The sequence below is a fragment of the Leptodactylus fuscus genome, chromosome 3 (assembly GCF_031893055.1).
Source record: "Leptodactylus fuscus isolate aLepFus1 chromosome 3, aLepFus1.hap2, whole genome shotgun sequence".
In the NCBI taxonomy this organism is placed as follows: domain Eukaryota; kingdom Metazoa; phylum Chordata; class Amphibia; order Anura; family Leptodactylidae; genus Leptodactylus; species Leptodactylus fuscus.
In genome coordinates this window covers 47473466-47497281 of record NC_134267.1, presented here as the reverse complement: position 1 = coordinate 47497281, position 23816 = coordinate 47473466, and the positions used below count along the sequence as shown (strand labels likewise).

Sequence of the window (23816 nt, the reverse complement as noted above, 5' to 3'; positions counted from 1 at the left end):
GGTGTGTGTGTTTCAGGTGGGACACTTTGACAGCCCTTACCTGGTTTATCATGAAAAGATTAAGACCAGCCGTGTTTTTGTACGAGACTGCAGCATGGTGTCCGTGTACCCACTGGTCCTATTTGGCGGTGGACAAGTCAATGTTGAGCTTAAAAAAGGAGAATTTCTCATATCGCTGGATGATGGATGGATCCGGTTTGCAGCTGCCTCACATCAGGTAACTCTACCATTAGTAGGAACAGTGATCCGAAGGCTGAGGCCCCATGTTGTGGAAATGCTTCTTTTTTATGCACTTTATACACTTCTCTTTTCTGCTCAATCCACTCTTAAATTTGTATATACACTCTTAACTTTGGCTCTAAAGATCGCAGCTAAATCTGAAACAAACAAAAAAAAGCAGGATTTCCGCAACGTTTGGTCTTATTCACAAGTTGGGGTTTTGGTCAGGGATTTTTATATTTGATTGTGAGCTAAAATCAGGAAAGGGTCAAAAACACATAACAAGTGTAAATCCTTCATTATAGCTGATCTCTGTGTAGTCTCCACTCAGGGCTCGTTCACATCAGCGTTGTGAACTCCGTTATGCAGGTTTCCGTTTCCTGCCTAAAACAGAGGCAGGAGACGGAAACCTGCAGGAGACTTTCTCACCCATTCATTTGAATGGGTGAGAGAGATGTCCGGCCGTGAGCGGCGGTGAGCGTTATATGCTCTCTCTGCCGCGAAACCGGGTTTTATAATCCGGACACAGAGTCGGACATGCAGTACTCTGTGTCCGGATTAAAAAATCCGGTTTCACGGCGGAGAGCATAAAACGCTCACCGCCGCGCACGGCCGGACCCGGTCTGTGCTTTCCGTCTTCTGGCATGCAGAAGACGGAAAGCACAGAACGGAAAGAAGAACGCAGGTGTGAACCTAGCGTCACAATCACTGGTGCAGATCACTGACTGAAACACTAATGTGCTGCGGTTTGCCTGCAGCAGGAACGCAACAGAAAAAACACAGCCTTTTACAGTCATTGCAAAGTGGATGGGATTCAATTTGCGAATAAACTACGTTGCACTTTTGGAAATTACGGCATGTCAATTATACCTACGGAAACATCGGTGGTTTCTCTATAGATATAATTGAACCAGACAGTCCGCAGAGGAAATCTCTGTGAACTTTCTGTCCAAAGCGCTGCAGGAAGAAACACGATGCATTGGTGCCGCGGTTTTTCCTGCAGCGCCAACTTGCTGCAGCACGCCAGCTGGGGCCTTAGTCTTAAAGAAGGTCAGGAAAGCAGCTTTATTTTATTGCAGATATTGCTGTGGTTTTGTGAGCCAAAGTCAGGAGTGGATTTAATAGAAGGGAAACCTCTAAGAGCTTCTTTTATATTTTCCATTCTTTTTCTAGCCACTCTTGACTTTGGCTCAAAAAAACTGCAGCAATATCTGCAACAGAAAAGCAGCTTTTCTATAATGTGGCAGGATTTACATTGTGCTTTTGTAATTAAGAACTTTTTTGATTGCAGTAATGTCTACCATTTCACTGTGCACTTCACCTGAGAGCTAATGTCTATTAAAGGGCAGGGATCCAAACCCCTCCCCCATGGATCAGCTAATTGCATCGGTTCTCCCTGAGATTCTGCTTCTTAGGTCATGTAACCTCACATTCAAATCTACATGTAAAGGGAATGAGGGTAGTTTAAAATATATAGAGGTTAAACGCCTGTAATTTAAAATGAGTCAAAATAGAATTTTTACAGTATTTAATTCTGAAAATTACTTATAAAAATTGACAGTATGCTGACACAATTTTGCTTTGATTGTTTATGTTCAGAAACTCTTTAGCATAGATTTATTTTTCTGTTAATACCAATAGTTCTATTCCTTTTGTAAGACAACATGCTGCTTCTTGAGGCCACCACTAGAGGGAGCCTACTGCATTATTTATGCATGAACTAAACAATAAGCAATAGGCTCTTAGGCTCCCCCTAGTGGTGGTTTTCTTTACATTTATGTCTATTCCTAAGGGTGCATGCACACTACGTAACGCCGAGCGTGTATGAGAGCCGTACACGCCGGCGTTACAGCAGGGCTGCCGAACACTTCCCATTCACTTCAATGGGAGCGCTCGTAAACGCCGCTGTTACGAGCGCTCCCATTGAAGTGAATGGGAAGTGTTCGGCAGTCTGCTGTAATGCCGGCATGTACGACTCTCATACACGCCCGGCGTTACTCAGTGTGCATGCACCCTTAGTCTAATAGAATAAGGCTCTTACTGGGGCTGGGCGACTATGATCTGAATGAGCGTCATATTTAATTCAACATTTTATCTTGATTACAATTAATAAAAGATTATATAAGGACATGCCATGCCCGCTATTTATACACCAGGCCACGCCACTGAATTTTAGTTTAGTTTATTTACCTGACTAGATAGCGTACAGTAAAAGACATTTCCTTTAGCCAATGGCAGTGTGAGGCAGGATGACAGAAAAGCAAATAATTGTAAAAATTAATATTCACATTCACATTGATTTATTGAACTGACTTTTGGTTTTGGTTATTTTGTGATTCATTGCCCAGTCCTAGCTTTTTTTCCCCATATAAATATATATTTAGAAAAATCACCAGTTAAGAATTTTGGGTATAAAAATGACATGATGATGATGATGACGATGACGATGATGAGCCTGACTACAAGGCTGAGTTCACACGGAGTTTTTGGCCAGGATTTTGAGGCCGAATTTGTTTGTTCCGGCTCCCGGAAAAAAGAATGGACATCGCGAATCGGCCTGAAAGACACTCCCTCCTCCCGACGAGGCCCATTCATTGGGCCTAATCCAGAGCGGAGTGCGCGACTGGATGCCGGTGCAGTGCCACAGCATTCAGTCACGGCTACCTGTATTTTGGTCCAGAACCTGAAGCGGCCTCCGCCTCAGCTTCCAGACCAAAAAACCCTATGTGCACTTACTCTAAGGGCCTAGTCGGGAGTGTCTTCAGGCCGATTCGCGAGATGAATCAGCCTGAAGAATGAGCATGTCCGTTCTTTTTTCCGGGAGCAGGAACAAACGACTCCCGGAAAAAAGACCTGACCAGCTCGTTTCAATGGGAGCCATCTTTTTTGTCAGGATTTTGAAGTGGATACGGCCTCAAAATCCTGACCAAAATACCCTGTGTGAACTCAGCCTAAGGCCAGTTACACAAGAATGTGCTGCCGACTGGCCGTGAATTAGAGGCATGGGCAGTACACGGGAGACATCGTAGATGTTCCCTGTGTGCCGCACTTTCTTCCGTGGTTCCTTTCATTAAATGAATAGGAGCCACGGAAGCAAGGGAATAGTACCTGTACTATATTTCACGGCACAGACTGTTGGCCCGCACATGTGACCTTGTAATTCACAGTCATGTATACGGGCCCATAGAAATTAATGGGTCAGTGTGCTATCCTGGAAATATTTTTCGGACTATAAGACGCACTGGACTATAAGACGCACCTAGGTTTTAGAGGAAGAAAATAGGGAGAAAAAAATTTGAAGCAAAAACTGGTAAAATATTTAATATATGGGAGTTGTAGTTTTGCAACAGCTGCAAGGCCACATTGACAGGTGACCCTGCAGCTGTACGGGGATGCATAGAGTGTTTTTTTTTGCGGGGCCAGATGTACTTTTTAGTTATACCATTTTGGGGAATGTCTATTTCTTAGATCACCTTGTATTGAAAAGAAAAAAAACAGGAGGTGATTTAGAACTTTTATTTATTTCATATTTTTATTATATATTTTTAAAGCTTTTTTTTTTTTTTTACTATTTTATTCCCCCCCGGGGGCTTGAACCTGCGGTCACTTGATTGCAAGTCCCATAGACGGCAATACAAGTGTATTGCCGTCTATGGGACATTCTGTCTATTAGTATTACGGCTGGTCATAGAGACCAGCCGCAATACTAATATAGCCGTGACAGGCCAGGGAGCCTCATTAGGCTCCCGGCTGTCACCCGAACAGGTCGGCTCCTGCGATATCGCTGCGCAGGAGCCGGCCTGCAACTTCAGAGGTACGGGGCCGGTGGGGACCGGCCCCGGGGGAGAAGGGGCCACCGATACTGACCCGGCATCCGCTGTACTAGAGAGGCGGATGCCGGGCGAGGGATAGACGCTGGCACAGGTGCCAGGGCCTGAGACATCGCTCCTCTGCCCTGCCTGAAGCCAGCGGGGGGAGGAGCGGAATAGCATCGCCGCTGCCGCTGCTGGCTTCATGCAGGGCAGAGGAACGTAGCGATGTCTCAGGCCCCGGCGTCTATCCCTTGCCGGCTTCCGCCTCTCTATTACAGCGGATGCCGGGCGGCCACATTCAGACTATAAGACGCACCCTTCTTTTCCCCCCAAATTTTGGGGAAAAAAAGGGCGTCTTATAGTCCGAAAAATACGGTACATGGATAGGACACTGAACATAGGACGGTCGAGTGCAGACTACAACACCCAAGCACGTGTTACAGCACACAGTTCTATGGCAGCTTGTGGCATAGGCTGACAGTGCCACAAATAAATACTGCACATACATAATCCCTGTCATTGTATTTTCACAGGTAGCAGAACTGGTAAAAGAGCTGCGCAGTGAACTGGATCAGTTGCTGCAGGATAAAATCAAGAATCCAACAATGGACCTGTGCACCTGCCCCCGGGGCTCTCGTATTATTGCAATGATTGTAAAACTGGTGACCACACAGTAACCCTGACACAATAAAAACTCCCATATGCAAAGAGCTTACTTTATGTATGTATTGCATGCAGATAGAAAAAAACATTCACTTCTGGAAGGTAGTGACATTATTCACATGGGTGTGGAAAGCAGTAAATACCTTATTTCTAATGGACGTATAGCGGTGGCAGAGTTGACCTGAACTTCTGCAATGGGTTAAACTGCTGCAGCATGATTGTTATCATAGAAGACAACAAAAAAACAATGAAAAGTTGCTGCAAAATGTTTTTTTGCAATAACTTTTCATTGCTGTTTGTTATAGGATATCACACTGCAGCAGTTTAACCCATTGCAGAATATTTGATAACATTTCATGACTTCTTTTTTTGCTTGTTTCGGTATGGCTTTTTTTTCAGTCACTTGCAGGAAAAACGCTGTGTGCATAAAAAAAAGCAGGGGCAAGTATTGCAAAGAGTGCAAAAAAAGTCATGCAAAAACTATATGTGAAGGTAGCGTCAGGTTATGTCCACCCAAAGCATGCACTATATGCTGCATATCTGCCCAAAATACTATAAACCTCATCCACTTTTCTGCTGCTGTAAGTGCTGTGGCATTTCCACCCATAGTTGTGCAGCCTATATATCCTGGGTGGACATAACTTTAACCTTGCCTTATGTTAATTTGTATTCCTGGATCTTGCAGGATTAACATTGTCTGCACCCCCAGGACAATTGTGCATTTGTTAGGATGACTTGTGAGTTCTGATATTGTCCTATATGACATAGAGAGATCATAACAGTATTGAGATTTTTCCACGTAGAAGCAGCTTCTAGAAGTGCCTGTCTGTGAACAGCATTGACAAATGTCCGTGGGCATAGCAAATAGAATGAGGGAAATAAATGTTTACAATGATATCTGCATTCAAACTCAGTGAAAATGTATATTACTGAGATTGCTGTTACTTGACTTGGTGTCCCTATTTATAGTCCAGAAACCTGTGAAATGAGTTTTCCCTTCACGTAAACTGATGCCATCTTGCTAGTATATGCCACTTTCTAATCCATTGGCATCCACAGCCCAGACCTGCACCAGTTGAGAGTGAAGGTTACCACAATGCAGGTTTAGCCTCCGTAACGTCTTCTTTTCTGTGCTCTATTCCACTGTATGGCGGCATCATATGACGACATTCAGTAGAGAACATCCTACCCCCCCTTTTTTTTTAATGTATAAAATTGGAGGAATGTAGAGGTAAAATGTGGCACCATAAAGATTACACAGTGTTCGGCTGTGTTCATACATTGCGGTTGTATAACTGACAAAAAACCCAAAAGCCTTCTTTAAATGACCTTGTAAGAGATCCTTGAAGAGACTGTAGCACTATTCTCAATGAGTTGTTTTGTCTTTTGTCTTCTTATTGTATGCCCTACAAAAGGGTACATAGGTGGTGCAGATCATGTATACTGTATTGCAGATACTGGCGACCTCGGCCTTTCATGTGATAATCAGGCGATTGATGAGATTTCTACACCTGGTAAAGGATATTCACCTTCAGCTGTAATATTTATTTCAGGAAATGATTACAATTGCAAATTCTATGCAAAGTGTAAAAAAATGTAACTGTATAAATAAAGAATAATATTTCTCTTTACCGGCTTTTAGAATTGTGCTTATTAAACCTGACACATTTTAGGGTATCCTGAATCTGAACAAATACAAAGAAAAAAGAGCATGTCCATGGTCGGCCGAAATCTGATCCCGCAAAAATCTGGGGCGGCCTCATATCTTATGTGATGTACAGTTAAAAGTGTTATAAATCCATTATTGCTGCAGATTTCTTTCTTGGGGATACAAATCTGCATGAAAACTTTTTATTGCATGTAAACCCTATTTTCATGCAGGGGCTGTGGCTTATGCAATGACAGTCTCATATCCAGTATGTATGAATAATATATCATGTATTGGAAGTCATTGAGGAGTTGACTGAACATATGAAAACAGGGTCACAGACTAACGTGTTTAGGAAACTGAGTTTTGAGGGCACCTATGGGCTGACACAAACCTCAGATTGTTAATATTTACATACTGTATCACAATCCGCACAGCTGACTTTCCTTCCTAAAATCTATGGGGCAGTGCTGCAGTACCGAAACTTGCTCGTACAGTGTTTATGGTGAGTGAGCAGCGTGGCTAGGTGTATGTAAATATTACTAGGAGCCACACTGTCTTGGTGCATATGACCTTTGGAAGTCACAGATAGGCCATCAATACTAAAAACCTGACAATCCCTTTCAACTAAAAATTTATACTCCTTTTGCATACACAGTTCCTATGCAGACCTATATCTTTCCATGGTTTATGTGCTATAAACTGCCATGATCATGCCATGAGCTGGTGTAGATTTCAGGTATGCAGTGTTCACACTTGCGCCTTGACCTGTACACCATGATTCCACCTAAATCTCTGGAAAAACTACTTGAGGATGGCTTGCTGTGGTTAGTTTAAAAACTCCTTCATTTTAATGGGTTTTTAAAGCAAGCCGCCAGTGTCCGTATGTAGCCTCTAACCATGAAACTTTTTGTTTGTTTTTCTTGCATGGACACAAAGTCAGACATGCAGGATTTTGTGTCTGTGCAAAAAAAACCAAACCGGTTTCATGGCAGAGAGGCTGCATACGGACACTGGCAGCTTGCTTTAAAAACCCATTGAAATGAATGGGTTTTAAAACTAACCGCTGGCAAGCCGTCCCCAATCAGTTTTTTTTCTGGGGATTTAGACGGAATCACGACGGACAGGCACAAGTGTAAGTGTGAACACGGCATTAGGGGCACGTTCCAGCAGAGAATGCACCAGATTTAAGTCAAGATCAGCAGCACTAACCAGTCTAATTCGCCAGCGAAACCAGTGTACAATATGTAGGTCTTTATACATTCACCAAAAATACTGTAGGGCAGGTCACAATGATCCTTTTGGTAACTTTGTTTATTGTGATCCAATGAAGTATTGTGTAGAAATCCATCTTTATTTAACCACTTCAGTACTGGGCCAATTTGTGGTCCAGGACCAGACACATTTTAGGTTTATTTTGTATGTGAGGTTTAGAGGGCTGTAACGTTTTTCTCATACGTCTCAACTAATTTCTGCGTCTTTTTCGGGGACACATAGGGCTTTATTTTTATATTGTTTTTATTTTCGAATATGTTTTAATTTATTTTTTTTTATATCCAGGAACATATAAACAAAATAGGAGGGAAATTGTGTCTGGTTTTCACTTTTCTTTATTTAATAACACAAAGTGCTACTGAAAAACCTTATAAAATAATTTTTCCTCTCCTTTACGGTAATTTTTATTTTATATGGTGTCGTCGGGGGTGGGGCTATAACCTTTAATAATGGCATTTTATTGGCGTATTATTTAACATATTTTTTTTAACTTTTTTTTTTTTTTATATCTATATTTTTTTTTTCACATGGTGTACCCATAAGGTCATAAGAGACCTGATCACTTTTTTCTTTGTTAGGGAGGCTAATTTCCCTTGCAACTGGGGCTGGTACATTTAGCCACAGTTGTAGGTGGAATACAGCAGTATACATAGCTGATCTGGTTCCTGTAGGACCCAGCAGCTCTTGCAAGACACCCAGCTTCAGCAATTGCACGATCTTGTGCAATAGCTGTGTTCTGACAGGACGTACTGGCACGTCCTGTCAGAGCAAGGCAACCACTTCCCGGATGTATATAGTCTATAGGCGGTCCGGAAGTGGTTAAATATGAACACGAGATACCAAAAATTATCGGATCATGATATACAAGGTACCAAAGTAATCTGTATAAAGTGCCCTACAGTGATTAGTTTATATTGGATTCTTCTGCTGACAGACTGCCTCTTAGGCTAAGGCCCCATGTTGCGGAAACACAGCTTTTTTTTTTTTTTGTTGCAGATTTTATTGCGTTTTTTTGAGCCAAAGCAAGTAGTGGATTGAGTAAAAGTTTGAAGTATAAGCTCAAAAAAACACAACAAAATCTGCAATAAAAAAACCTGTATTTCCGCAACGTGGTGCTTTAGCCTTAAGCTTCCCTACACGTACCAGGCATGACAATTCCCCACCTTTTAGAAATAACATACACTGTTGCAGCATACAACGCAGTCAATTCAGTCTGTTTTATTGGTTTGTCATATACCCCTGTATGAGTCCTTGTACTCGAGACAATATGATCTCATTTGTGCTGTTGCAGTTTTCAGGGCCATATGGAGGATCAATGGTTAATACACCAGCAACACACAATGTCCTCATAGATTCACCTTGTTCGGTAACTGGAATGTTATTCTGCTGCAGCCAGCTTTTCAGATTGGCCTTTTTGGTTTCCAGATCCTCCTTGCTGTAAGCGGTGCTGCTTTCCTGAAGGTTGAAGATATTTAGAAGTTTCTGTTGGGTCACCTCATCTGATTCTTTAAGTATTTCCACTTTCTGCACCGCATGCCCCATCACTATGCGGACCGACGTCTTCTGATCATCTTCAAAGTTAATGAGGACAATGCTGAAAGACAGAATTACCGTGAAACAAAACTAAATCATCAGGACCGCGCCGAAAAGTCACTGACAACACTGGCACCAGGAGCAAGAGGAAAACCCAATGTTTGTGTCTTGTGGTGTTTGCTGCTCAGTGAATATTCATCAAGGTGTGCCTACCTCTCTGAAGCTGGGGGCAACATGGCTGCTTACTACCACAAATTGTGCCACATCTGTCTATGAACTGTGTGTGGTATTGCAACTCGACCTTGTTCACTGCAATACTAATTCTTCTGCACTGTTTCTGTAAGGCCTGGTTTACATCTGTGTTTGGAAAATCTGCCTGGGGATCTCTCAAACGGAATACCGAAGGCATTAAAACGTGGTTAGCTAAGAAACCACACGAACCCCATAGGCTATAATGGGGTCTGTGTGGTTTCTGCACGAATCATGCAGAGAGAAAAGATCTATCTATCTATCTATCTATCTATCTATCTATCTATCTATCTATCTATCATCTCCATCCCCACACTGATCACTTTAGAAACAGATCTGCTAAATGAATGTAAAAAACTTGAATACACCCTAAGCCTACAAAGCAATGCAATAGATTTACATGGACATCTACATATAAACATCATTTATTTGCAAGTGCAAAATACTTGGAGGAAAGCGCAGAATGTTGTCTCTCTCACTCTAGATCTTCATTTAAAACCTCTCTCACAAAACAATATAAACATATTTACAAGTGAATGCAAAGCAGGACGTTGAAAAGCCTGGATATCGGCTGCAGTCTTTGCTATGGCAGACATTCATAGTCTCAGCAGACATGGTAATATGTTCTTCTTATACAAAAGAATAGGAAATTTACATATGAAACTTAGACCTGCACCGAACTACAGGGGTCAAATTAAACGGAGAGTGTAACAGAAAAAGTCCCATGCCTTCCTATAGGGTGGAGAAACTTGCATGAAAATGTAATTCCTCTGGACACACAGTATACCCCCGCATGCTAAAATATCTGCTTTACATACTTGTGTATATTCATATATTCGTATATTTGTGTATATATTGTGTCAGCCTTCAACAACTGTTCACATGGTAATTACATTTACCTTGCGGACACTGGATCGATGGTGACAACCCATCCCTGGTATTCATTCTTCTCATCAGCTAGAACGGTGACCTCTTTGTTCACATAGGCTTGCCACTCCAGTGGGGTTTTGTCCGTCCAACTGGTTATGGTTTTCTCTTGTTCTATCAATGAAATGGTTAAACACAAATATGGTTATTCACAGGGCTGTGGAGTCGGGACCAATTTTGGGCAGAAAAAAAGTTACTGAGTCCAACTTCAAAATAAATAAATATTTTTAATGACATACAAATTTTAATAGGGAGCAATAAATACGTCACGGTGGATGGTTTGGTCTACCAACTCCACACATCTGGATAATCGAACTAAAGGGATCCAATAAAATATAAACCTATATTATATTATTACCGGTATTTATTTTGCTTACTTATATAGCGCCTTTATATTCCACAGAGCTTTTACAGACATCGTCAGTCACTGTCCCATAGAGGGCTCACAATCTACATTTCCCTATATAAAGCCAAACACCTCTTGTCTTAATCCTCCCGAAAATTGTGACTTTTGTACTGCATAGATTTTGAATTTAGGGCCAAATAAATAATACTGACACATAACTTCGGTGCCTTATGTACATTTTACCATTTAGCAATCTATTACATTTTAACCTTAAACCAGTAACATTTTATCCCTCTCTGCATTCCCTGTTCATAACTTTTTTTTTTTTACATTTTATTTCAATGTAGCTTTACAAGACCTTGTATTTTATGGGTACAGAAAGACTTTTTGATCAGTTTTTTCTTTTACTGGGGGATCAGAAAACATCAATTCTGGCATATACCGTATTTTTCGGACTATAAGACGCACCTAGGTTTTAGAGGAGGAAAATAGGGGAAAAAAATTTTGAAGCAAAAAATGGTAAAATATTTAATATATGGGAGTTGTAGTTTTGCAACAGCTTCAAGGCCACATTGACAGGTGACCCTGCAGCTGTACGGGGATGCATAGAGTGTTTTTTTTTGCGGGGCCAGAAGTACTTTTTAGTTATACCATTTTGGGGAATATCTATTGCTTAGATCATCTTGTATTGAAAAAAAAACCCGGTGGTTTATGACATATGATTTTCTACTTTTATATATATATATTCTAGGGACAGGAGGTGATTTAGAACTTTTATTTATGTCATATTTTTATAGCTTTTTTTTTTTTTTTTACTATTTTATTCCCCCCCCGGGGGCTTGAACCTGCGGTCACTTGATTGCAAGTCCCATAGACGGCAATACAACTGTATTGCCGTCTATGGGACATTCTGTATATTAGTATTACGGCTGGTCATAGACCCAGCCGCAATACTAATACAGCAGTGACAGGCCCGGGAGCCTCAGTAGGCTCCCGGCTGTCACCCGAACAGGTTGGCTCCTGCGATATCGCCGCGCAGGAGCTGGCCTGCAACTTCACAGGTACGGGGCCGATGGGGACCGGCCCCGGGGGAGAAGGGGCCACCGATACTGACCCGGCATCCGCTGTACTAGAGAGGCGGATGCCGGCCGGATAGACGCTGGCACAGGTGCCGGGGCCTGAGACATCGCTGCGCTCCTCTGCCCTGCATGAAGCCAGCGGCGGGGGGACGGAGGAGCGGAATAGCATCGCCGCTGCTGGCTTCATGCAGGGCAGAGGAGCGCAGCAATGTCTCAGGCCCCGGCGTCTATCCCTTGCCAGCTTCCGCCTCTCTATTACAGCGGGTGCCAGGCGCCACATTCGGACTATAAGACGCACCCTTCTTTTCCCCAAAAATTTTTGGGAAAAAAAGTGCATCTTATAGTCCGAAAAATACGGTAAATATTAAGGTTTATGGCATTTATCATGCAGAATAAATACTGTACTACCGTATATACTCGAGTATAAGCCGAGTTTTTCAGCACAGTTTTTGCGCTGAAAAAGTACTCCTTGGCTTATACTAGAGTCATTACGGTACTTTTCTGCTAGCAGGCCCCTTTTTCAGAATATATACACACTCAGCTGCTATGTGAAGAGTGCACATCTTACCTTGTATCATTGAGTCAGTGTCCATTGCACTGTGTGATAATTGTTTGCAATCTGAAAGAGAAAATATCAATTAAAATGATATAAGTATACATAAAAATACCGTAGTACACTAAAATAAAATAGCAAAAACCCCAACACAACACTTTTTATCTGTATAGCAATAACCAGAGGGGGGAAAAAAACATACCTTGAGCTGTTTCTATTACTAAATCTAGTGACCGACAGAATACATATCAAAAGAGATGAGCGAGTAGTATTCAATCGAATACCTCGCTCCCATCGGAATGCGAGTAAGCGGCCGAACACCAAGGGGTTAAGCACATCGAATATTCACTGCACTTAACCCCCTGGTGTTCGGCCGCTTACACGCGTTCCTATGGGAGCGAGGTATTCAATCGAATACTATTCGCTCATCTCTACTTATCAATAATGTTCTGAAAATTGTAAAAAAAAAAAAAAAAGTGCTAAAGGCATTCAGTGAGAATGTTTTATGTTCGTGCCTTTTATGAATCACTTTTTTTCTTTCTGACACTATTTTTTGTTGTTCAGTGTATCTTATTTATTATGTCCATTTTTATTCTTATCAATAAAATTTAATTTTTTTATATATATATTCTTATTCTACTTTTTGTGTCACCCCCACCATCTTATATCTTTTTTGGTTTGTAGATTTTACTTGCTATATGAATTTCCTAATTACAAGAAAAAAAAACAAAAAAAAAACCTGGACACTTTTTGTAGTGGTTGAATATATTATATCTATGACCAGCATTAAAGGGGTTAGGCTCGGGATAGGCCATCAATATTAGATCACTCACCATACAATCTGTAGGGGCAAGTGTAGGTACTGTAGCGTAGCCCTATTGAAGTGTATGGGGCAGTGCTGCAGCACCTTCACTCGCTGCTGCAGATTGCACAGCAAGTGAGTGACGTGCCCCCCCCCCCCCTTGGTACCAGTGGTCTGTGGGCACCGATTCACAAAGGAAAATACTGGGGATAAAGAGCCACATGTGGATTAGCCCCATGATAATTCAGCAGAGCTGATCCTTATATTTTCAGAATGGAATCTGCAGCAATGATGAACATGATCTACTGGGTGTTCATTACTGGGTGCACGATATTGTGTATAGAGTATTCACAGGATAAGAGAACACCATCTAATAGGTGGGGTCCACAGCTGCTGGGACCCCAATGGTCTTGAGAACACGGGGTTGTGTGTGTCAGGTTTGAACAGAGAGGCAGGTCAGGCGCGCACTGCCATTGCATTCAATTCCATAGGGCTGCTGGCGATAGGTGGACGCTATAATAAAAATAATAATACATGTTATTTACATAGCGCCAGCATATTCCGCAGCACTGTACAATCTGTATAATAATTATTATTATTTATATAGCACCATTAATTCCATGGTGCTTTACATTTGGGGGTTACATACAATACACAGAATATACAGGTAGATATAATACTAACAATGACCGACTGGCACAGTGGGGTAGAGGGCCCTGCCCACGAGGGCTTACAGTCTATGAGGAGATAATCTTTTTCTCTGCACAGTCCCATAGATGTGAATGATACCTACAGCCTGCACATTTATATGGGGCACAAAGGGCTCTCATTCTTATAAATCAATAGGGGTAACAGCAGTCAGACTGGCAGTAATAACACAGCAGCCCCTGTACCTTCAACTGGGGATAACTCGTAATATCCTAAATAATCCTGAACATGTGAATACGGCCCTAGACTTATATTCAGCACCATTCAAAACAAAAGCCTTGATGCATCAGAATAGCTTATGAGATCCTCATAGTGATCACTAGATCTCCACCAGCCTGACATAGTGATCACTAGATCTCCACCAGCCTGACATAGTGATCACTACTAGATCTCCACCAGCCTGACATAGTGATCACTAGATCTCCACCAGCCTGACATAGTGATCACTAGATCTCCACCAGCCTGACATATCGATCACTACTAGATCTCCACCAGCCTGACATAGTGATCACTAGATCTCCACCAGCCTGACATAGTGATCACTAGATCTCCACCAGCCTGACATAGTGATCACTAGATCTCCACCAGCCTGACATAGTGATCACTAGATCTCCACCAGCCTGACATATCGATCACTACTAGATCTCCACCAGCCTGACATAGTGATCACTAGATCTCCACCAGCCTGACATAGTGATCACTAGATCTCCACCAGCCTGACAACACTAGATTACAAGTATAAGCTGAGGCAGATGTTATGTATAGAGAAGCTCATGAGTAGGAAGGCCTGCACATGTCTGCCACAAGTGTTCATTGCAGCCCTCATGTTGCTACTCACAGCGTCCTCCAGCGGTGTCCCATACACAGCACCAGCTCAGCCTCAGCCCGGCAGCATCTCCCTCTCAGTGACACGCCCCCTGCTCTGACGTCACATCCCGGCGCATGTTACCCAGCATGCCCCGCGCGGCAGCTCCTGGAGTAGTCAGTAATGCCTCAGTAATGGCGGGAGAGGCGAGAAGTGACCAAGGAAAACGATTAGCTATAGGTTTATACATCTCCATATGTATATATTATACATGTATACGGCTACTATTGCTTCAGTACATGCCTAAGCGTTTAAAACAAGATAACATGAAGTTGTTCCTTCACATTGCTGGCTCCTACCTAACAATACACTGCAGTATAAGGGACTATTGTCAGACTATTCCCTAGAGAACTACATTACTGAGATGGCCAAATCTGCGCACACAATATGGCGGCGCGTGTGCAGGTCACTGGTTGGAAAGGGCCGTCCGATGTTTTTTAATAGATCTATAGGTGCAGCAAATGAGATCTGAGTTGAAATCAGGACATACCTCCCTCCAACCGGGACCGCAGGACACGTCACCAGAATCGTGAATGTCCCGTGGAAATCGGGACAGTTGGGAGGTATGAAATCCGCCGGCGTTTCCGTAGATATAATTGACATGCTGCGATTTGCAAAGCTGCAACGGCTTTGCAAAATGCAGCGTGTCCGCACTGCGCTTTTTTCTGCAAAGTGGGCATGGGATTCGCGTGAATCCCATCTCCTATGCTTGCACTGTAAAACGCTGTGATTTTTCCCGCAGCGTCTCCACTGCAGGCAAATCGCGGTGTTTACGTCCCGTGGGGCCCTGGCCTATATAGTTTGTGTAGCATATGTAAACCTCCAAATGTAAAGCACCATGAGATTAATATAATATTGTACAACACCATTTTTTCACAGACCTGTACACAACTGTGTGTATGTTGTGTAAGGCTACATACACACAGTTGTGTGCTGCTGGTCATGTGAACACAGCCTTAGGAGCTTGTCTTGCAGATTCCTTGACTTCTGGCACTATGATGGTAATATTATAGCATTCACATTCAGTGGGCTCTGCCGGGTCCTGTTTGTGTCTTGATCTGTTCAAATAACAATGTAGATGTGTGAACACAGACTAAGAATACAAGTGAATGGAGTTTACCAATCTGATAAAGACACAATAGAAAAGATTTATTAAAATGGTCTAAAACCAAAACTGCCTTAGGGCTAGTTCACACGTGAGTATAAGGGGAGGTTTTTGACAGCGGATTTCGCGTCCAAAACCTCCCCTTATAATGGTGGTCTATGGAGACCGCCGGGCTTCTTTTCTCCGCTAGCGGCGGGCTGCTGCTAGCGGAGAAAAGAAGCGACATGCTCTTTCTTCAGGCAGAAGCCGCGCGGGCTCAGCCGCACGGCTTCCGCCCGGCTGCAGCACCCTCCATGTTGGCTCATTCATTTGAGCCGACAGCGGAGGTGAAAGCCGCGACCGTGATGGTCGCGGCGGGCGAGTTTTGACAAGAGAGAGACGCGGCTCGCCGCGTCTCTCTCTGTGTCAAAACCCGCGCGGGCAGTTCACGTGTGAACTAGCCCTTAGTTGTCCATACCGTACCAACCAATCACAGCGCAGCTTTCCTTTTGTATTCTGCATCTGAAAAATGAAAGCTGCATTGTGATTGGTTACAGTGGGCAACTAAAATAGCCTTGCTTTTGGACCGTTTTAATAAATCTCCCCCATATCTTCCATGCTATATTCCACATGAGGCCATGCACTGATAGGGAGGCAGCCATTACTACGGAGCTTACAACAAAGACTGTGTAGACAAGCTCCATGGTCACCAGGAGCCCCGCCCCGTCCCTACCGTTACCCAGCAACTACGGAAAAAGCAGGACTTCAACCTAAAGAGGAGGAGTTGAAGTGACGTCACTCTACGCTTAACCAATCGCAGGCTTCAACGATTGTGTTGAGCGTTGGTGTGTAATAAGGAGCAGAAGGCGCGCGGCAGTGGTGCAGTTTCGGCTGTGGAGCTGAGGTAACCTGTGAGCTGCTGCGGACATGTCTCGGTACGGCCGCTACAGTGGAGGTAAGTGCGCCCTCGGTATGTAGGTGGCGGAGTGTGCGGTGCGGGGGCTCGGGGAAGTGGGCGCTTTCCCTTCCTGCTGGTGGAGGCGTGTTTGGCCTGTGGTCGCCATTTTGCAGTGTGCGCTGGTCACGTGCCTGGCGCTTTGTGTGGCGCCTATAGCTCTGGTAATGGCGGGTCTTCTCTCTATACGTTCGGTTTGTGCTCTCTCTGTTATGTGGTATTGGCTGTGTTCTAGCTAGGCCGGCTCTCCCTGCTGTGCGCACCTACCGCACTATCAGCCCTCGGTTTCCTGTTGTGTAATGACAGTTGAGCAGGTTTGCGGTGGGCGGACCCGTCTGTAGCCTGGTCATGTCCAACGGAGATCGGTACCGGCACGTGGCGGCGGCGGCGGCATCTGTGCTAGTGGAGCAGTGTACGGAGCAGGACGTGATCTCTGGGCATGTAGATTGCGGCTTGCTGCATGGAGGATCTGCCTGGCTTCTGGCTGTGTCATGTCCCCAGTGGTGGGGGGTGTGAGCCCTGTGTGGGGGCCTATAGGAGATCCGGCTATGTACAATGTCAGGGCTTATTCTGGGTTGGATATATTTCATCTACCTGCGTATACAATGTATAGTCCATTGGGATTAGTAATATTGGCCGGGGGATGTATAATATGAGATCTGATATTACTTGGTGCACTGAGGACAATGTGGAGTCTCCAAATGTTCCCTTATCTAAAACCTGTAGATGTCTTCATCTTGGCTGTTAAAGATTTTGGTGCTGTCTTGTGAAGGGTTAAAAAAAAGGCTAATAATTTAAAGCTGGGGGCTAACAATCTCCTGTTTGGGGGTAGCAGGTGTGTGTCCGGGTGGTGCCCTGGATGACTTGGGTGCCATGTTTCCTGCTCCTGTCCACTCTGTCTTCAGTGGATCAGTCCTCTAACACTAGGTTCACACTAGCACCCGGAGTCCGTTCTGAGCTTGTCAGAGCAGGTCTGGCTATGAGCGTTTTATGCTCTCTGCCGTGAAACAATTTGTTTTTAATCCAGACACAGAGTACTGCATGTCCGACTGTGTCCAATTTAAGAGAGGTTTCACAGCAGAGAGCATAAAACGCTCACCGGCACTCACGGCCGGACATATTTCAAATCCATTCAAATGAATAGGTTTGAAAGAGTCCTGCAGGTTTCCGTCTCCTGCTCTGGTTTGTGCAGGAAACAGAAACCTGCATGAACGGAGACCGGGTGCAGATGTGAACGAGCCCTGATTTTATTTTTATTTTTTTTTTTTTTTTCCCCCTCCATTCCCCTGCAGCATGTTCCACTGTCGTCTGCTATACTACTACACTTTCTCACAATTTTGTGGGTTTGCAGTCAGTGAAACGTATGTTTTCTACTAAGTGTCATAATGGGTGTTGAAACTAAAGTCTGCTTGGTCTATGTGTTAGCTTTGTGTTTACCAGTTAGCACCCTGACTCATTATTCACTATGGCCTCCATAGATGTCTGTATTTTCATATGTCCCGTGTATGGGGCTGTGAGCCTTGAACAGATCTCAAGACAGGTTTATGACCTAAATTTGTTGCTGGTAATCAATGGGTCCATGGTGACACAAGCATCACCTAGGGTCATCTAGAACAAACTATTTTAGCATAAGCTGAACACCCCTTAGTTGGAACACTGGTCTACTTGCTTTGCAAAACAATTTGTGATGGTAAATGTTCTTTATATTGACATTTTGGTTTTTTTCCTTTGTCAGAAGCAAAAGTCTATGTTGGTAATCTAGGAACTGGTGCCGGCAAAGGAGAGCTGGAACGAGCATTTAGCTACTACGGCCCTCTGCGGACAGTCTGGATTGCCCGCAACCCCCCTGGATTTGCTTTTGTAGAGTTTGAAGACACGCGGGACGCTGAAGACGCTGTGCGAGGCTTGGATGGAAAGTATGTGCTTTTGGCCTCTTTATTCTAGTGTAACAAATGAAGTTTAAAGGGAGTCTTTCAGGTGAATGCTGCAGATCACCCCAGTACTGCAGATTGTCTTTGGGTCATCAGAATCAAACTTTGTTTTCAATTTGATTCTTTGCCTCCATTGCTGAGGTGGCAGTTTTTGCCAATATTCATGATTCGGTTGACACAAAGTTATCTGTGGTTCTGACTCGCCTCCTAGCAATCTCTTTGTAGTAATAGTTATATAGCAGTTCGTTAGGAGCTGTCTTGAACCTAGTCTAAAGCTGCACTGGTAGGATGCATCAGTTCTGGAAATGCGCTGTCGTTGTTCTTAGATGCATCTTTTAAATTTAAAGGGGCTCTATCATTGGGAAAGTCATTTTTAACTTTCTAAAGGCTATGCAAGTATATTCCACACCTACCTTTTGTATGTAAATTGCCTCAGTAGTAGTGCTCGCTGAGAACTTCCTGTGCATGCTGGAGCCTAATTAGCATATGGATAAAAACGGACTTATTCAAAAACTACTGAGGCAATTTACATACAAATGGTAGGTGTGGAATAGCCTTTCTAAAGGATATGCAAGTATGTGTTTATTTAAAAATTACTTTTCCCAATGATAGAACCCCTTTAAAGAGGACCTTTCACCTCCGGGGGCACATGTGGTTTAATACACCGCTAGAAAGCTGAATTCAGTGCACTCTCAGCTTTCCTGATCTGTAGCTCTTCACCATCAGAAGGGAGTTTCTGAAAGTCAGTCAAGAACGCCCTTTCTCACAGTAGCGCTTATAGCGCTACTGTGAGAGACCCCCCCCCCCCCCCCCCAACACACACACAAATTATGGCTGGGCAGTAAGCATTAACTGCTCTCACAGTACAGCACTATAGATGCTACTGTGAGAAACGCCTTTCTGACACTGAAGAGCTATGGTACCAGCACTGATGGGTCTTCACTGGGTGCACAGAATGGGAAAGCTAATAATGTGCTGAATTCAGTGCACTGTCTGCTTTCTAGCGGTGTATTACACCACATGGGCCCCAGGAGGTGAAAGGTCCTCTTTAATGGAAGTTGCAGAAAATCTATTTGAAGCTTTTTGCAGTTTCTCTCTTCCCCTTATTTCAGTCAAACTGATGAAAAAATTACTGGTGTCTCATAACTTGTAGTCTTGTCCTTTCCAACTTGTTGGGCTTGCTTTTTCTCTCTCATGTAGACACACCTGATGGCATCTTGCCTATCCCTGAGATCAGCAGCATCTGAAATGCTAAACTCCCACATGCCTGACAATGTTGCTCTATTTTTCTTAGATTTCCTAAGATACAACTGCAATCTGTCATAATGCGCTCGAATATAGAAGAAACTGTAATTGCAGTTACTAACTACTGTGTTGTATTGGAATATGGAGACTTGCTAACCCACCCACAATAGTTCTGTAGAATAGATGTAGTGAATTTTTGGCACATGAGATTGGGAGGGGACGCCCCAGCTCAACACATTCACCATTTACATAATTTCATTTCTGGTGCTTGGAACCTCTCTCATGCTGCAGCCTTGTTGTAGTAAACACCAGTCTAATACATCCCCTCCCCCAGCTTCTAAAGCTTATCTGTTACATACAATGACTTAACTGCAGGTTTTTGTCTTTGCAGGGTAATCTGTGGGTCAAGAGTTAGAGTAGAACTATCCACAGGTATGCCAAGAAGATCTCGCTATGACAGACCCCCAGCACGTCGTCCTTTCGACCCAAGTGATAGATGTTATGAGTGTGGTGAAAAGGGTCACTATGCTTATGACTGTCTAAGATACAGCAGACGGCGGAGGAGCAGGTACGTTAGTTTTTGTTTGTTCTGTTAAAAATCAGATTTTCAATGATGCATAAGGCTTGCGCAATGATTCTAAATCAGCAGTTCTTTTTTTTTCTTTTTTTTTCTCCTTCTTCTGTAGACTATTATGTGGGACCCAGTGTAAGGCCAGATGTAGGGGGCATTGTCATATTGAATAGTATTAGTTATGCGCAAAATGTGTCAAACAAGTCTGTGGGCAGTAGTGGCAGAAAAAGATTGGATTATGCAGGGTGATCTATCTGTAGCCAATCGGCAAAAAAAAAAATGGCTGTAATCTTCTGCTTGTCTACTGAAACGTGTATTGCTCAAAGGGGTCAACTTTAAGGGAAAATTACACTTCCTCCCAGGTTGGGGTCAAATCTGTTTAGTGCACAAACACTTCAGCGATGTTACTTTTTCTTGCCCTAAGACTAAATGTTTGACACGTTTAGACTAAGTTTTGAGGGATCTTTAGTATTCTATGCATGTGCTTGCAGAATATGATGTTTGAAATATAGGTGAGAATCTCTGAAAATCAGGCATTTTATTTTTTTTCTTACTATCCTAAAAGTGCTGCTGCTTTCTGTGCATTATGGCTTTTGTAATGACTTTGAACTGTTCAAATATATTAATAATCAACCTGGTCAAAACCTTTCAGGTTTCTTCGTTTGAGTCAGTCGACTTGATTCAGAATGTCACGAGCCTTAAGATTTGATACTGAGGCGCCTTGCAAATCCGACCTTAAGATTCTGCTAGACCTTGAGGTGATCAGCATAAGAGACCCGATCCCCTCAAGCCTTCTACAACTAGATGATCCTTTAAGATTCTGTAGAGGCCTTGAAATCTAAGATCTACTGTGATCGCCGTATCAAAGTAATACTGGCATACAATTGGGGCTCCCCTCCGGTTTAGAAAAGAACTACAGATTGACCACATTCCCACCTAGAAAAAACCTTCATGCGTCAATCAAGCCTCACCGGGCTCATATGGCTGTCAGTATGATCGTCGTTAGATTGAAGACCTACAGTAGATGAAGTGATCGGCTGGTAGATCCTTCTAGACCGTCTAGATCTTCTAGACCTTGGGCCAAAGAGGGTCGACCTGCAGACTTGCAAGGTTTATTTACTACAAATTCTAGTCTTGTTTTTATTTTCCTTTTATTTTTCTTTGTTTTTTTTTCTTTTTATTTAGTTGTAACTTTTATTGTAAAGTTGGAACTTTTTATAACAAGTTTCTCCTAGGTAGTTCTGTTGAAGGAAATAGGTTTCCTGTTATCAGACACTCATTATTGTCTGACTGTAGGCTACATAACTGACCGTCCTCAGCTGTCAACTAACTTTATTTTACCTATTTAGATCCAGGTCACGTTCTCATTCAAGATCCCGCGGAAGGAGATACTCACGTTCTAGAAGCAGAAGCCGAGGAAGGAGGTGAGTTTTAGGGTTTTGGGTTTTGTTTTGTTTTTTTCCCCCTGTTACAGTGAAACGGTAGAAATGTGTAATCTCAATGTGGAGATGCGTTATCTGAACTGTAACTTTGAACGTGTCATCTGTTTTAAACTGGAGATGAAAGTGCTTGAGGTCTTTTACAGTAACAAGTCTCATAACTGGAACTAGTATATCAGACAGCACTGTAGATCACATTACATTATACCCTACTAAACACTGCGAAACGTATTGAGACAAATGCTGTCAGAAAATCAGAAGTTGTGAAAGTTTAGTCGCACGCTTAATAATGTTCTATATACATATAATTTTGTCATTTTTTTTTTTGTGAAACTGCTAAAATACCTTGTTACTTTGAGTGCAGTTTATATCAGCCATTTGAACCTTTTTTTTTTTTTTTTTAAATCCAAATTTCTATTTTTATTTTTTTTTTAGGTCTAGGTCTGGATCTCCACGTAGATCAAGATCTGGGTCACCTCGTAGGTCAAGATCTGGTTCTCCACGCAGGTCTCGATCTCCTTCAGTTAAAAGATCAAGGTAAGTGAACATTACATATAAAATATTAGTTGGATTTTATAATCTGGTGTTACATTACTTGTTACAAGTTGAATGATTAAAAACACATTTTTTTTCCCCCTCCCTCTTTAAGGTCTAGGTCTCGCTCAAGATCCAGGTCTGTCTCACACCCCAGAAGCAGGTAAGACTCCGGACACTGCTTCTCTACTCTGTTTGGTGTAGCTTTTATATAGTTATTTACTAAGCTGAGTGCAAGTGTCTGTATATGCAGTGTAGCTTCATGATAGGTAGTTCCATGAACATAGTGAAGTTTGTAGAGATTTTATTTTTTAAATCTTACAAATTCTCTCTAACCATTTTAATAACAGTTTTTGTATTGATGGGTTGCTAGTGGGTACAATCTTGAATTAAGAAACTTTCTATGGCCTGGGACTTGGCTGGGCGCCTGACATAACTTCCTTATTGTGGATATAAGGCATTGACACTACACATGAAAAGAAATCTTTGCCACTCCACTAGGAAGCTCATGGCTGAGTTACAGATAAATGTCCTAAATTATTTCTCTCTTGTAGATCAAAGTCAAGATCAGCTTCTCCCAAAAGAAGGTATGTATTTTCTGTTTTAAAGCTACAGGATAAAATCTTTCTCTGAGGTTTTCATTAAGAAGATGGCTAGCTTGGCATGCAGTGTGATACACATTGACCTGATTTGTTGACTTTTGGAAGTCTCTGTTGAATTAAAATACTAATGTGCTAATTTCTCTCATTTACAGCCGCTCACCATCCCGAAGTCCACGAAGGAGCATAACCCCAGAGAGGAATGGCTAGATACTTGCTACAGATTTCTTTTTTTTTCTATTTCTTTTTTTTTTTTTTTTTTTGTTTTCATCTTTAATTTGTTTTAAACGGTCACTTTGGTAGGCTAGCGTACAATGTATGTTATATCCTGTCATCTAAAAGTGAAAATTTTGTATCTTGATATTAAAAGTACTTGTTCAATGAATGTGAACTGTCATGACTAGAATTTCATATCCAAAAACTGCAGGGATATTTAAAGGGGTGCATGAGTTAATTGACTTAGTATAAAACCTGTGTAAATATGCGCCTGATGCACATGGCTACTTAAGCACTCTTGAGTAAATTTGGATGTGAAGGTCTTGGCAGACTGGCAGCTGGGCTAGCTTATGTTGCGGCTGAGTTACGACAATATGGTTGGATATCTGGGATAACTTGTGGTTCTGCCCCAATGTCTGTCCTCTGCATTTCCATATTGTGGCGCTGTATTATGAAGACTTACATCGCGCGGCAGCTCTGACATGAGCAGCTTGTATACAGGACCACCGCATTTGAAGCTGTCTAGAGCTTTAAAACTGCACACTTTAGAACTTCAGCATATG

General features: G+C 42.7%; 3 protein-coding genes across 3 annotated transcripts in view; 2 read left to right on the top strand and 1 right to left on the bottom strand.

Annotated features, from left to right (window-relative positions):
- The window catches only part of DHX57 (DExH-box helicase 57), a 34479-nt gene extending 29558 nt beyond the window's left edge, over positions 1–4921 (top strand). Inside the window, exons 23-24 of the mRNA XM_075267532.1 lie at positions 17–217; positions 4565–4921. Coding sequence (XP_075123633.1) covers positions 17–217; positions 4565–4708 — 345 coding nt within the window. The 3' untranslated portion in view covers positions 4709–4921. The remainder of the gene's footprint in view (positions 1–16; positions 218–4564) is intronic.
- Positions 4922–8779: 3858 nt separating this feature from the next.
- GEMIN6 (gem nuclear organelle associated protein 6) lies at positions 8780–14726 on the bottom strand. Its single transcript, XM_075266567.1, has 4 exons — positions 14653–14726; positions 12320–12370; positions 10299–10440; positions 8780–9211 (listed from the first exon to the last, which is right to left on the bottom strand). The coding sequence occupies exons 2-4, from the start codon at positions 12342–12344 to the stop codon at positions 8836–8838; spliced, it is 543 nt and encodes a 180-aa protein (XP_075122668.1). The 5' UTR covers positions 12345–12370; positions 14653–14726; the 3' UTR covers positions 8780–8835.
- Positions 14727–16589: 1863 nt separating this feature from the next.
- Positions 16590–23816, top strand: SRSF7 (serine and arginine rich splicing factor 7). Its single transcript, XM_075267519.1, has 8 exons — positions 16590–16718; positions 18454–18634; positions 20286–20462; positions 21815–21889; positions 22340–22441; positions 22554–22601; positions 22993–23025; positions 23193–23816. Exons 1-8 carry the CDS (start codon positions 16691–16693, stop codon positions 23245–23247), a joined length of 699 nt encoding a protein of 232 aa, XP_075123620.1. The 5' UTR covers positions 16590–16690; the 3' UTR covers positions 23248–23816.

Bases quoted from the DNA above. Each gene is read 5' to 3' on its own strand.
- SRSF7 (XM_075267519.1), top strand. From the start codon at position 16,691: ATGTCTCGGTACGGCCGCTACAGTGGAG. The intron at 22,442-22,553 runs GTAAGTGAACAT...TCCCTCTTTAAG, and splicing joins CCTTCAGTTAAAAGATCAAG to GTCTAGGTCTCGCTCAAGAT. The intron at 22,602-22,992 runs GTAAGACTCCGG...TCTCTCTTGTAG, and splicing joins GTCTCACACCCCAGAAGCAG to ATCAAAGTCAAGATCAGCTT.
- GEMIN6 (XM_075266567.1), bottom strand. From the start codon at position 12,344: ATGGACACTGACTCAATGATACAAG. The intron at 10,441-12,319 runs GTAAGATGTGCA...TTTCATTGATAG, and splicing joins CACTGACTCAATGATACAAG to AACAAGAGAAAACCATAACC. The intron at 9,212-10,298 runs GTAAATGTAATT...TCTGTCTTTCAG, and splicing joins ATCGATCCAGTGTCCGCAAG to CATTGTCCTCATTAACTTTG.